This window comes from Psittacula echo (assembly GCF_963264785.1).
Source record: "Psittacula echo genome assembly, chromosome: 2".
In the NCBI taxonomy this organism is placed as follows: domain Eukaryota; kingdom Metazoa; phylum Chordata; class Aves; order Psittaciformes; family Psittacidae; genus Psittacula; species Psittacula echo.
This window is the reverse complement of record NC_137737.1, coordinates 116,884,703-116,899,609: the sequence shown is the minus strand read 5'-3', so window position 1 is coordinate 116,899,609 and position 14,907 is coordinate 116,884,703. Positions and strand designations below refer to the sequence as shown.

General features: G+C 40.1%; 1 protein-coding gene across 5 annotated transcripts in view; it reads right to left on the bottom strand.

Annotated features, from left to right (window-relative positions):
- MAPRE2 (microtubule associated protein RP/EB family member 2) overlaps nucleotides 1-14,907 on the bottom strand; it is a 94,408-nt gene that overhangs the window by 26,347 nt on the left and 53,154 nt on the right. For all 5 annotated transcript variants that reach the window (XM_080610208.1, XM_080610204.1, XM_080610207.1 and 2 more), the window contains 2 exons: nucleotides 2,565-2,710; nucleotides 409-622 (listed from right to left, as the gene is read on the bottom strand). In XM_080610208.1, coding sequence (XP_080466334.1) covers nucleotides 409-622; nucleotides 2,565-2,710 — 360 coding nt within the window. The remainder of the gene's footprint in view (nucleotides 1-408; nucleotides 623-2,564; nucleotides 2,711-14,907) is intronic.

Sequence of the window (14,907 nt, the reverse complement as noted above, 5' to 3'; positions counted from 1 at the left end):
ACCATAAATAATAAAAAAGAAATCAGCCTGTGCTAGCAATTTCCTGTAAGGGTAGGGGTGTGAGGGAAGAACATACTCCATTTAATGATCTAGAATACACTTACACATACCACATCCAGCAACAAGAAGATTAAATGCATTTGTCTCCACTATCAGACACCATTAGAATCCACAACATTTACATCAAGGGTTTAGTGGAGGAGCCCCTATGCTCACTACGGCTGGGCCGAACAAGATTGCATCAAAAGAAGTTGACTTCTGCCACCTCAGACGCTAAGCCTAAGCCAAGGCAAAAAGAATGGCTCGCCCACATGAGGAAATAATTTTTAACTAGTATTTATGTAAAATATATCACAGTGTGTAATTGTCTTCAGAGGCGGAAATGGAATTCTTTAAGACGCAAATTACCTGCAGTTGGAGAGTTTGCATGGTGAGACTTCTTAGGCAGGTTGAAGATCTGTTCACCGGGATCTGGCGGGGGAAGAGCATCTTGGCCTTGTCGAGCTTCCACAGGATCATACTCCTTCCCATCATAGTTAGCATCAAAGAACTTCTTAAACCATTGAATGAAATCTAAGTTGTCTTGGAAGCGCCCTTTGACCAGTTTTTCCACGGGAATTACCTGAAAGGCAAAATAAAGGTTCTAACAATGTATCACTGCCATTTTTAAGTATAAACATTACATATACCCACTTGCTTGAATAAATCTACCAACTATATCAGTATACATTCCTCTGCCATTGTTTTCTTCCTAAAAGAAAGGGAATTATGGTAGATCTGCAAGGAAAGAAAACCAAAATAAAACAAAGACCCAGCCTTAGAGATGGCCATACCGTGAGTGAATGTAAGCCTTTAAACAGCTCTTCCACAGAGTTACCCCTTTCTTATTTCATTGCGGCAGTGACAACCAACATGAATGAAACTGTTCTGGGAGTAAAACTATATTTTGCTAAACAGGGATTTTTGTTTTTAATGGACATGCTACAGTTTGTCATACTAAAAACTAATAATTCTTCAAAACGTCCCTACAGGAGTTTTTTGCTCTGTGTCCTATTATTTGAATTACAAAAACCCAGCAGCTTTTCCAAGATATGCTGAAGTTCAAACCAACCTACATTTTGGTAGCACATGTTCATCATACAAACTAACCCTGAGGTTTTAACCCTGTAATTTTTTTCCATTCTATATATAGCTATACATAGAACACTTTGTGGGCGTGCAGAATCTGACCAAAACGCCTATAAAGTTTTAGTAAAACAAAGGAAAGGCTATGAGGATGCCTCCATATCCTGCAAATTCTTCAGAGAAATGAAACCTCCAAAAGGTGTCTTGGGGCAGTATTACAATGCTCAAGGTTCTCAGACACTGTGGGTAGACAGGGACTACAACTGCAGAAGGACAGTTGCCTTGCTTTGCTTAATTCATGCAGCTGGTTAAAGAGCCAAGTTAGATGGACCTTAATGCCTCCTGAATGCATTAATTTTTCAGCTGGAAAAAGGGTACCTAAAACCAATGCAATTCTAACTTTTGCTCAAGGTTAAGCCAACTGTACAGCATTTTGTAAGTCTACAGTACTTCTACAAGGATTAATATAGCATTTTGCATGCCCTTTCAGGTTGTTCCATTTGTATCTTATTTCTACATTGAGAAGGCATAGTATGTTTGCTCCCTACAGAATAACTGACAATGTTAACTTCATTATGTTAACTTTATTAAACTTTCCAATTTTTCACTATCAAATTACACTGTAAATAGAAGCATTCACAACATTTCAGGAAACAATGAGGGCTTTCCAGTGCTTTATAAAAATCTTACAGGATTCTCTATTAAGACTGTTTAAATTTCAGAATAAGGCATCACTAAATGCCAGAGCAGACACAGGCAGTTTAAAAATAAAAGTATGACCGCACAACTTTCATTATTCATTTTGATCAACACAGTAATTAATATTGGGGAGTCCATCAAACTCTCATTCAAACATAAGCCAATACCTTATGGTTGAACAAGCCATTTTCTAAGAGGCCTTTAAACTTTACAAGATCACACGTGCTGTCCAACCTACTGAATCACCGGGTAAATTATTCCAGCTCTTGAAAAATTTAAATTCCTTAAACTTGGTTTTAGAAAAGAAACATGGAATGATTAGAACAGAATATTTCCAAGTTATTTTGTTAGAAATTCAGGTCATCAGTAATTTTACTGCATCTAAAATTAAGGTTCACTGATAGCAAGGAATTTCTAACACATGGTATTTTATCAAAAAGGTCTCTGATATAAAAATATAACAGATTAGGCTGCACAATTCCTCAGCAGACACATGGACTCAATTTTCAGTTTGTATTTAAATGGAGCATGCCAAATTTCTTCCTTTGTGGCTAAATACCATTTTCAGATGATAAAAGGTCAAGAACAACTTCACATACAACTTGTAAATGTAGTTCCCAGTCCAAAATTTGAACAATGGACTTAAAGCATTGAAGTTTGTTTCCCCTCTTTTACCCAGTTTATACAACTTCTGAAACTTGTAATGACTGAAATACAATGGGTGATTGTAGGATGCCTACCTTATCCACATTCATTCTTTTAAACGATGCTTGCAGAAGTTTGAAGTTGTGAATGTATTCATGCTCCAGCTTTGCTTGAAACTTTACTTTCTTCAAACTAATGCACCCTGGGAACAACATGTCCATGAACTGGCAGTAAGCTGCTCCTATAACAAGAGAATGCATTGACGTTAATCCAGATGCACCCAGCTAAGACCAAATGGCGTTTAATGTCATTAGCAAAAGGCATGAGCAGAAAGCAACTGTGCTGAATAAGTCCCTACTGTAATTTAACCTAACACTATGCACCCGAGATCTACTTGTCTAATGTACATTGAGCAGTGTGACACATTGATGCGGGCTTTTTCCATTCAATCTGGAAGCATAACACACTGTTGTGCAGCATCTGAAGAACCACCATGACTAATGCAAAGTAAATCTTTTTTCTATTTAAAATGGATGTTACTGGAGTCCCTATACACAGCAGGACTGTCCATACAGTGAGAAGATCATAGTCAAAATGGAAATCTCTTAATAAGCTTCCTCAATCCTCACAGCTCCCTGAATTCAACCAAGTCAAGATCATCTTTCTTCTGGCACTTGTAAGTGAATGCCAATCAAGTCCAACGCAATCATTTAAGATTATATCAAGCCATGACTTAAAAATAAGTTGTAAAGCTCCAGCTTGTTAAAACATACTAGCCAGCTACCACTCCTCTTAAACAAACATCCTTACTAATTTTCATCTCCTGAGAAAAGCATCTAAATAAGGAAAGTTTAGCATAGTCCACCTATAGATTTCAGAGGCTGGGCTGCCAGCTTTGGTCTCACTCAAAACAATAAAGTTTCTAAATTCAACTTTGAGGGCTATCTGAATTTATGCAGTAGTAGGCAGGGGTGTATGTGCCTGTGTACCTAATCTGGCACAGAGCAGCAAGTATATGGAAAAATTTCTAAACTCTGTACTGAGTACAGCTAATAGATGCAGCCTTTTCTTGTATACAGGGACTTTCCTCCATGTCACTTACCATGGAGGAAATGTCACTTACATTACCACGTCACTTACATTACCATGTCACTGCCATTGGCAAAAATAAGTCTTCGCTGTTGACACGTTCAAGCATTTGGAAATTAAGGATGGAAATGTTTGAGGAAAACCAATTTCAGTTGCTCTTCAGAAGAGATATTTCTACAAAATGCTTTATATTAGGCAAAGATTCAGTGAAGTCCATTTCTGGAGCAGAGGGCTGCAGGTCATACAGCCTCTGAGCTTGAGCATATAGGGCAGGGAAGTGATCGCCTGGTAACTCCCAAAAAGTTCAACTTCACTTTCACAAAAACGACTTTTGTGCATTTAGTGCAAATCAGTTTTGACAAACAAGTGTCCAGATCTTACCTAACAGCTCAGCCCAGTATCAACAACAATGGTTTCTATTAAGAAAGCAATTCTGCTGAGTGCTCATACAAAAACCAAGTTAACAGAGCGGACATCTGGCTTGCCCAGTTTTACAGGAGAGGCAACAATAACTTAAACTTCAAGACGTTTTTCTCCATGGTTATGCATGTGTTTTGACAGGACCAACTTTATGCATGAGATAGTTCTCATTCTCTGTATCCACTCAACCATCATATGAAAGGTTAGAGTTCATAACTTCCCCAAAAGAGAAGCAGAGTTTAAGAGTGGAGTCCAAAAAAGCTTCTCAAAATGCTGACACAAGTTTTGCTAATGACCAAGTTCAAGCTTTACTGCTGAAAAACACTGCCATTTCTTAAAAAAATCTCTTCATGATGCTTAGCTTTGTGGAGGAAAACTGTTATCAAGAAAAGAAGTAATCTGATTTTCCAAGGACACCTTGTGCTTAGCTGTTTGCAATGGTTTTGATATGCTTAACAGTCAAAGTAAAATATTCCCTAAAGGAAGAGGAGCCTTCTGGCAAGTTGCAAACTTCAGATGACAAATTTGCATCTCTTTATGGAAAGCTATATAAACACACAATTAGTTGTTCAAAACTCAGCCTTAGCGAGAGAACTGGTGAACATGTGGCAACAGGAAAATGACATTACAATTAAAAACACGGATATACAGATAATGCATAGCCTGACTGCATTTATTGATATTTCATTTCATGCAAAAGGATTATTATGCAATCATTTAATTTTATAAACTGAGTTTGTTCCTAACTCTGTCCTTTCATCCTCCCCATATTCCAATTATAAGCTTTACTCTGATATCTAAGTAATTGCCTGGAGGCCTTGGAAATGCACTGTGCAATGTTTCATCTAGATCCTTTTAGAAAACTAGAAGGCCAAAGTGTTTACATGTGATTTTCTTCTTCTGCTGGTAATGCAAATTCCTTCTGCATGCCTTTAGACAGAGTCTTACAAGGTTTAAGACTCTAGTTACAGTATTTCCTTGTGTTTCCTTCACATCATGCTGGCAGTTGTTTCTGTGTGCTTGCCAGCCAGGAGGTGGTCCTGCGTCTGCACAACACTCAAGGGCAGAAAACACTGGACTGCATCCACCTGACAGCATGAACTGGTCTCTGATACAACATGGAGGCCGGCTTCCAGGCTGTTTTCCCAACAGGAGGATTTTATTACCTTGGCAAACACAACTCATTAAAAACACTCCTTCCTGAAGTACAGAGGCAACGTACAAACATGGACTAAACTAAACAATGTAAACTACAAACACAGGAAACTCTTCCCAACTCCCAAAACAGAGACCTGCTTACCCCAGCAACACAAATAAAACTATCATTAGCAGTCAACCAGGACTACCTGATATTTTACACAGGGATTATGCACATATTTTAAAATTATATAAATATTTATATATATACCTCCTAAAGCTTGTAGATGTCACATTGCATCTGCATGCTACATATCAGCATAGCAGAATGCAGACACTACTTTACACACTGTCCATGGCTGAGATTTCCTGGAGGCTGCAGAAAGAATAGCCTTACTTAAACGATGCAATATTGCGATGCCTTTTCACAGGCACATCATATAGACATGTAGTCCTCTGCATACTGGGCAGCACTTTAGGCTTTTTCACTTTATTAAAAAATGCGGGTGCATACGAAAGGAATATTTTTAACAGAACATGAAGAAAATGGCCATAGAGATACTGACATCATGGCTTGTGACATACCTCTTGCATAACTGACATGAACAAAAAAGGATTTTTACACCATTATATTTTATTCAAGATTTTAAATCTTTCCTACATTTTCTGCAAAAACACATCCGAAATACTAAAAAAACCCTCCAAAACCTTAACAAATCTATACAGAAGTTAAAAACTTATTACCTGTTCAGAATGGCTCTCAATAAATCTGTTTTTATGACCAAAAAATTTTTATGTGCATGAAGATACACACAAACTGAAATAATCTGAAATCTATTCAAATGAAAGATGAAAACTACAGCTGGTAGCACTGCAGATCAGTGTCAAAAACCTCTTCACCTGTATCAGCTAACAAGCAATTCAGAATCACTGGCTAAAAGTCCTTTTGTATTTTGATCTAGAATATCAATGCAGCTACTAATTACAGAAGATATTCACATGCCAGACTCCAAACCTGCAGACTCGACTGTGTGATTATACCCCCAGCAGCCACTACTTTTGTCTCGATTAGTGAGCAGTTAAGATCGAAGCAGCATCAGGGAGTCTGGAGGTGTTTGCTGGGCTTCCCACACCAGGCTCAGGGCACAGCAGGCAGCAAAAACCAGTGAGGGAACTGCACATGAACACACTACATGGTGGGCAGGCAGGCAGCTGCCAGAAAAGGGAAAGGGATGCTGGGGCAGAATTAAGTCACAAAAGTACAAACAGAATTGAAAAGGTAGCTGTTTAAAGTTATTACAATTGAAGAGTTTTACCACATGGAGTGGAGAAGCTGAAAATTTCTACCAAATCTGTATAATCAGAATATTTTTATAGCATTTTCATTTAGAATCTTTCACTTGTCCCCCTTCCAGTAAACAATGCTGAACTCATTCTAGCTTTTGTCCTATCCTCTTCTTTCCCTGCTTTCCCTTGCTTTCCCTTCTTTCCCACATGCAGAGAGTTGTGGTCAATGGCTCAATGTCTGGCTGGAGACCGGTAACGAGTGGTGTCCCTCAGGGATCAGTGTTGGGACCGGTCTTGTTCAACATCTTTGTCGGTGACATGGACAGTGGGATTGAGTGCGCCCTCAGCAAGTTTGCCGATGACACCAAGCTGTGTGGTTCGGTTGATACGCTGGAGGGAAGGGATGCCATCCAGAGGGACCTCGACACGCTTGTGAGGTGGGCTGATGCCAACCTGATGAAGTTTAACCATGCCAAGTGCAAGGTCCTACAGCTGGGTCGGAGCAATCCCAGGCACAGCTACAGGCTGGGCAGAGAAGAGATTCAGAGCAGCCCTGCACAGAAGGACTTGGGGGTGTTGGTTGATGAGAAAATGAACATGAGCCGGCTTCAGTGTGCGCTCGCAGCCCAGAAAGCCAACCGTATCCTGGGCTGCATCAAAAGGAGCGTGACCAGCAGGTCAAAGGAGGTGATCCTGCCCCTCTGTTCTGCTCTCGGGAGACCTCACTTGGAGTATTGTGTGCAGTTCTGGTGTCCTCAACATAAAAAGGACATGGAACTGTTGGAACAAGTCCAGAGGAGGGCCACGAGGATGATCAGGGGACTGGAGCACCTCCCATATGGAGACAGGCTGAGAAAGTTGGGGCTGTTCAGCCTGGAGAAGAGAAGGCTGCGTGGAGACCTCATAGCAGCCTTCCAGTATCTGAAGGGGGGCTACAAGGATGCTGGGGAGGGACTCATCATCAGGGACTGTAGTGACAGGACAAGGGGTAACGGGTTAAAACTTAAACAGGGGAAGTTTAGATTGGATCTAAGGAAGAAATTCTTTCCTGTGAGGGTGGTGAGGCACTGGAATGGGTTGCCCAGGGAGGTTGTCCTTGGCAGTGTTCAAGGCCAGGTTGGACAGAGCCTTGTGTGGCATGGTTTAGCGTGAGGTGTCCCTGCCCATGGCAGGGGTGTTGGAACTAGATGATCTTAAGGTCCTTTCCAACCCTGACTATTCTATGGTTCTAATGTTTCCTTCACAGACTATCACTTATTTTGCTCTGAAGCATGCACACACTGCACCACAGATTTTCAGTTTTTCTTCTTTCTCCTCTTCCATCTGGAGGCTGATAGATCCACAAATGCAGACAAGTGTTTTTTTGATAATCAAAAATACTTGTGCTTCTATTTATAGCAACAGGATGCTAAAGGAGAGAACAATGAAGACAAGTGAATCCTGTTTGCTACAAGTTTTTACTGTTTAGTAAGCCTCCCAGAGCAAGATTACATCCTTGAGGGGGAGGAGAATAGCTTTTATGTTTATATAAAGGGAAGTATTATTTGCAAACTAACTTCCTTAAACTTACTATAGCTAGTACTTCGCATACTAATAAAGTTTTTTTTTGAAATACTATAAGCTCAGTTACTGCTAAGTAAAGATATGTCCTCTATATTAGAATCAGGTCAATCCTTCACATCAAATGTCAGCAGACTAAGTCTCCTCCCTGCGCATCCCTGCAGTGTGTGGGAGCAAGATCCTAGAAAGTCACATAAACCACCAGCCAATCCAGAAACACAAAGGGCTCATGAAAAGATGGGGCTTGCTGGGGGGGGCTGCTTTATTTCAATTCTGATATCCAAGCCACAGCAAAAAGACCCAAGTGCTACACTAGAAAACTGCTTAGTATATAATAGCATGAATTTCAGGTTTAAACCTTTAACCAGGCCTCAGTCTGACTTTTCACATACTCAGCCTTTGAGAAATATTTCCTTAAAGCAAATAGACAAACGAACCATTCTAATTACAGCAAAAAGGTACGGTCAGCCTCTTTTCCAAGTGCGATTTTTCAGATAATCTAAAAACATATCCAGTCACATTAGATACAAATTACTTCAAAGTATTCATTCCCTCCAAAGCTGCAACAACCCAACCATGCATTTGGAAAATACAGGATGATCCGTACACTATTAGTCATTGGCACTTCAGTTCACTACGGTTGCTAACCCAAATGGGAAAATCACACACCCGGAATTTCTGTTGCTGGGACAACAGCAGCAACAAAAAAAAGGCAGTAACTTTCAAGGAGCATGCGTGATGTAATAATTTTGGTAAGAAAAGGGAAAATCCACAAATGCCAGCAATCACTGTTTACAGCACAGCAGCACTTGGGCTTGTCTTTTCCCTCAGGCTTCCTAGAATCTCTTCCTTGGGAGTGATGTTAAGGTAGGTACACAGTAATAGGTTTTTGACTTTGATATCAGAGTACAGATTTTCATTTAGATTTCAAATCTGGGTGTTCTGTTATGGCGCTTATGGTTGTGTTTAAAAACAAACAAACCAAAAGATGGGCATGACTATAAGCATAAAGGCGTGTTATATATAGCTACATGTTTAAGAAATAACACAAGCCATGTTGAGCACTCCACTGGAGACCACAGCCTTCAAATTCCTATTTGCATTTCAGCAGCACCTATATGATCTAAGGCATGGGTCAACACAATTCTACTCCTCCAATTAAAAAAAAAACAAAACAGAACCCTAAGAGATTTAAGAAGTTTCAGCCTATTTCCCTGTAAGTGCTCAAGCCCACATCAATTTACCGTCTGCCTAGCTGTCGAGAAGCAAGCATTTATGGGGCCGTGCAGCAGTGAAGCCACTCCAGCCTGAGCTTCACCTTCCCAGGAACACCCTTGGGAGGGCACTTAAAGACATAAAATTGATGCAGGTTAGAGTACAGCCCTGCACATAAATGCATGAGCTGCCTCAGCGAGGGCAGACTCAGTGCCTGCATACAGATGGGAAGTTCTGAAAGCAGTGTTGCCACTACTGAAAATAGCCTACAAGAACTATATGTCTCTATTTACCAACAGTCAGATACACATGCACCTAAATGGTGTCTGCTTCAGAAAGTCTTATTCCAAGCAGGTGTGGCGTTTATGTGACATAACCCAGAATATCCACTGATCATTTGAAATAATGCATGTTGGAGGGAGATTTCCCCTGTGTTAACTTGTATTCTCTTTTTCTTAAATATGTAAATAGTTAAGCTGCTCATAAATTATACACAGCAGAGTTTTTAATACTTAAATTTTAGCAATAAGTTATTTTGGATTTCATTAATTTTTAAATGGGAAGATCACAACAATTTCAGAAAACACAGTTCCCATTTAAATTAAAATAGCTGTGTAACTCATCATGCCTAGAGAAAAGTACCACACAAAATCTGACAAGCTCTGAAGAAAGGAAGGAGATCAAGAAACTGACTTCAAGTGAGTGTTATGAGTAATTAAACAATACTTTTTTAAAAAGCAAAAGCCTTGTTTAAATTCTGTTCCTCTTGAATTCTTAATGAATGACATTTAGAAAAATATTAGTGGCTGAAAATCTCCTGATGCTCCTTTACAAGCTTCCTCAGAAAGTTTTAGAAATGATCTTAAATCCAATCATTATCATCCATTGTATCCCTCTAATCCTAAACATCATATGGAAGACATCAGAGAGATATTGACACTGAGTATTCTGTGTTGCATGACCTCAGGACAACACGCCAGTTCCTTGAAACATGGCTTGGTTACAGAGTGCAAATGGGATAAAGCCATGTTTTAATCATGTTTCCAAGTTGTTCTAGAGACCCAGCCTTTGCAAGGCTGCAAACTGGAAAAAACCCAAAACCACCAATGTTAAAACACACTTCAGCTTTGCAGGCACTAGCACACTGGGTTGTGCAGAAATCGTGCCAGCACTAAATGCTCCAACAGGGTCCTATAATGCAGATTTTAGCAAGGAAATTATGGGTTAATATAAGCACTGAGCAACATACACCTTTTAAGACATGAAAAACCAAATTCTAAGCAGCTAAGCCACAAAATACACTCTATTTGCATGTACTTATACACAAATGACACGCGTAAGTAGCCCTTCTCACCATCTCTGTGACTGGCCGGTACCCTTCTTCTCCAATCACCTCCGCTCTGCTCAGACAGATCTTTGCTGGGTGCCGGAGAGAGGAGCTGCTCAGGATGCAGGGTCTTGCACACTGCTCGCTGCTGCGGCTGAGGGCCTGAAGGCTGGGAGGTGCAGGGGGCCACCTTACAAACAACTGCTGCCAGGTCTCGGGCCCACTGACCAGCCCCATGGCACCCAGCCCCAGTGCATCATCCTTGGAAGCATAACACCTCGGATACCCTCCACAAGCCAGGAATGACTCTCCTCTCTGATGCTCATAGGCGGCTGTTATGGAGCTATCCCCTCAGTCCCGAGCAGGAGAGGCAACACGAAGTCACACAAAGGACATCTGCCCTTGCCATCATGCTGCCTGCCCTCCTTCGAGGGCAGAGTGGCAGAGTACCAACAAAATGTATCTATAAGGGGACTATGTGTTTTCACAGGAGGAATGCCAACCGAGATACGGTACTAGCTACAGCAGTCACCACATGAAAAATCCCCTGTGGCAACACCCAGGGCATCTACACAGAAAGCATCACAGTCTAACATTTGAAAATGCCAAGCCACATGCTCTCTTCATAACATAGTCTTTTATAAAAAGCAAGGGGAAAGAGGAAAAAACCTACTCCACACTTAATCCTTGCAAGACAGAAGGTCTGTATGCACTGGAGGCCAGACAGTTTGCAGGTTTGTAATTCTATTGAGAATTTTCAAATGCAGGGGGAGGGGAGGAAAGATTCTGTATCACCTTAGCCTCAAAGTATAGCTATGCAATGAATTACACCTCAATTCAGGCTGTGTTTTCCTCTCTATAGACATTTATCATTTCTAGCTTCCTTGCTTATAATTTATACAGCTTGTACACTTTGTGCTATTTAATTCATATGCAAGCCCCCTATAGACTCCTGCCTGACTCTTATTTTGAATATACTCTCATGTAGCAGCCAGACACTCATGAAAAGCCCTGTAACACGTTCACTTGGTATTCCCTATAGATGAAAAGCAGCCCTAGTAAAGAAAATTAAGTTATAAGCTGTTTTGTCAGAATTCTTTTTAAGCCACATAAAGTGTATTTGTTGCAAAAATGGCATGACTCCTAAAGAACAATCAGTGTCATAATTCATTTGAAACTTCTATTCCCCAAGCATATGGGTGTTGCACATGGGATCCTACTACATTAAATCCACTCAGTTGTTCTCTATTATTTTTCATTCATGTATCAAACTAAATGGTCTCAAGTCTAATGCCCATCTAAAGGCAATGCACTATGCCTTCAATTAAACCCATGGATTATAAATTTCCTATTTAGGTTAACAACCTTGCAAGTAGTCAAACCCAGAGACCAAAACCTGACAAAATGACACTCACCTAAACCAAAGGGAACTGCACTGCTTTGAGGTGCTCAGAGAGATTTTTCTCTCGAGTTGTCAAAACTAAATTACCAGAGGAGCTGCAGACTAAATTTAGACTCTCCAGGGCTGCATCCATCCATAACCTGGGGTTTTTGGCACATCACTACTACAGCAGGCATCCAGAAAGCTCAGGGGACACTGCACTTTGCTCGGCCTACTTAGCAGAGACGAAAACACATCTAAGGCTCCCAAAGAATACAAATACTTTATGACTAAGCCAGCTTCTTCTTTTGGTGCTCCACATCCTAGCAGTTCTGTTCCTGTAACTGGCAACTGGGGGACAGGCTGGTATTGCTACAGCATATGCATTATCAAAGCTACTTCTCCACAGCAATGGCAGAAAGGTCTGATTGCTTTTTCTGTCATTATTATGAATTGTCATGGTGAGCTTTAGGTATGTGCTGAATAAAGCCTTTATTAAAAGGCAGAATCTCACATTATTCCTTCTTGCTTAAGCTCAGAATGTTCAGAATTATTGCTAGGTTGGCTGCAAAACATGAGCACCCATGAGGTCTCATATACAGGTGCTGACCACAAGTGTATGCCACATCTAGGTAGCTCATGCCTCCTAAAAATAATGCCTTCCAGCTTTTCATTCAGACTTAATCTCCCCCCTTTCCCTCCCCTGCTTTTTCTGGCCTTGCACTAAGCTTTTTCTGGCCTTCTGATTGCTCTTTATTAATATAAATGAACAAGAACTGAATAGTCATGTAACAGCATGACAAATCTTCATGCCCTTTTCTAAAAAAGAAGAAAATGTCTATATGGTTTTACAGTAGGTTATAAAAATTCAGTTACAGTGGCTCTGCAGCTCCCTGCTAATGCTGTGAAATGCCTCATAGTTGTAAAGTGTTTCCCACATATTCCTTCTCTTTGAATTCCTGGGAAAATGCTCATATTTTATGGAAACTAACATTAAGCTGCATGAAAGCTGCCAGTGCTTCAAGGAACATCAGCCAAAGGAATGGCAGAATGAATTACGTTCGTCATTCTCAAACTACAGTCCATATCATGCTTGCTGGTGCTCTTCCTATCGGTTGGTCATTTGTGCTACTGTCCCCCTAGTTTCCATCCCGTAAACTGTATTGTATGTACATTAAATAAAGTACTTTGAGTTTACATGGTAAACTATATATATATTAACTACAGAAAGATTCCCAAAACTTCTTGTTCATCTATCTTCAATCCTTACATGTGCATGTCTTGCATGTGAGAAACTGACTGTGTGGTCTCAAATGGAAAGGACCTAGTCCATAAGACTACTGTGCTCTAGTGTCTGCAATAATCTAGCAGAGCTTAGATTCAACTGCTCAGAGAATAAATTCCCTTGGACTACAGGGTACTAAAGTGCTCCTTCAGGTAAGGAACTATTAAAGCCCCATCCGAGATTGTAATGAACAATAATACAAACCTAATAACATGTAAGAATCAAGCTCAACTATCAAACCAAATGGGGAAATGCAAGTTTACAGCTTTGACCTCTTAAGATATGAATGTAAAAGCATCAGGTAACAATAGCAGTCAATACAGTCCAGGAAGCTCTAAAGGAAGAAAAGATTTAATGGAGGAAGAGCTGAAATGAGACGACCCTTTTTCAGTTTTTCCCTTGTGATGCGTCCCAAAATCCTCACTGGATGTCATAGAAAAAGTTGTATAACAAAGTATGTAATGAAATGGGACAGTGGCTTAGTGACAATTTCCATGTTTTTCTTCCGCCTGCCCTGCCCAGCAGAAGTCTCTCAATCTATTTTCTTAAATATCTTTAACTCATTGTACTCTGCATAATCTAAATCTTCTTAGATCACCTCTCCCCTCCCTGTTTTGGGGAAGATTTGGAGGTTTTTTTGTCTTTTTTTGTTTGTTTGTTTGTTTTTGCAAGCCCACACACATTTAACTGAGTGGAGAATTCACTTCAAAAGCTTCCTTTCAACTATTTATGAGCATATAAATAGCTATACAGGAACAAGTCAATAACTGGTCTAGTATACTTCCTGTTTCAAACAATGGCAAACGTTGGGTATTTTGGGATGAAAATGTCCATTTTTTTGCATCTTTCTGTAGCCTGATAAGCCTGTGTATACCCATATGTCTCTATATATAGCTACACCTATTTTTACACACGTTCACACACATCCCCACATTAATGCTTTCTTTCTGTATAACTCAATAAAATACTTAGGCTAACTTCCGGGCATGTAAACGTAACAACAGCTAACTATAACATTTCCAGTTCAAGTTCAGTAACTCTTAAAAAGGTTATTTCTTGTGTTCTATGTCTTTAATTACTTACTTTATATCGGTTACTGACATGCACTTTAACCTCTTCTTTCTCAACCTCAATTTTATAGTCATTGTGCAAGCCTGCAAGCATGCAAGCCTGCTTCTGCAGCTAACAATTGTTTTTTAAGTTTTGAGGTGTAAGCTACGGAGCTATCATATTCCGAAGATTTTTCTGTACCTTTCAGAGGAACATCCCAGAAAAATTACCTATAATGGTAGGTAAATTCAAATATATGAATGTAAAACCCCACTAATGCATTTCAACTGGATCAGTAAATAGCTGAAACGTGGTAACGTGGCTTCAGTTCTATGCACTCAGAGCACCGTCTTCTTAAGTAACATATTCCCAGCATGTCAGTTGTCTGGAAGTAGCTATCTAAGTTAGATCTCCTCCAACACAAACATCTTCAAATGTAAAAATCACAGTAGGAAATCAGAAAGAATCACTCCCCAGGGGCATCTGTACTTTCAGTGAGACACCAGCTTTTGTCTGTGTCATTTCTACTCATCAGCTAGTTACAGGCCCAGTTGTTTAACACGTATCTTGTAGCTGTCACTCTGATTAACCAAAATGTCCAAAGTATTCAAACCATTACTCTTTTTTTGAGGGCTCATTACCAAAGTTACTTACAACAAGAGTTCAGTTACACTTACAGAGAAACAG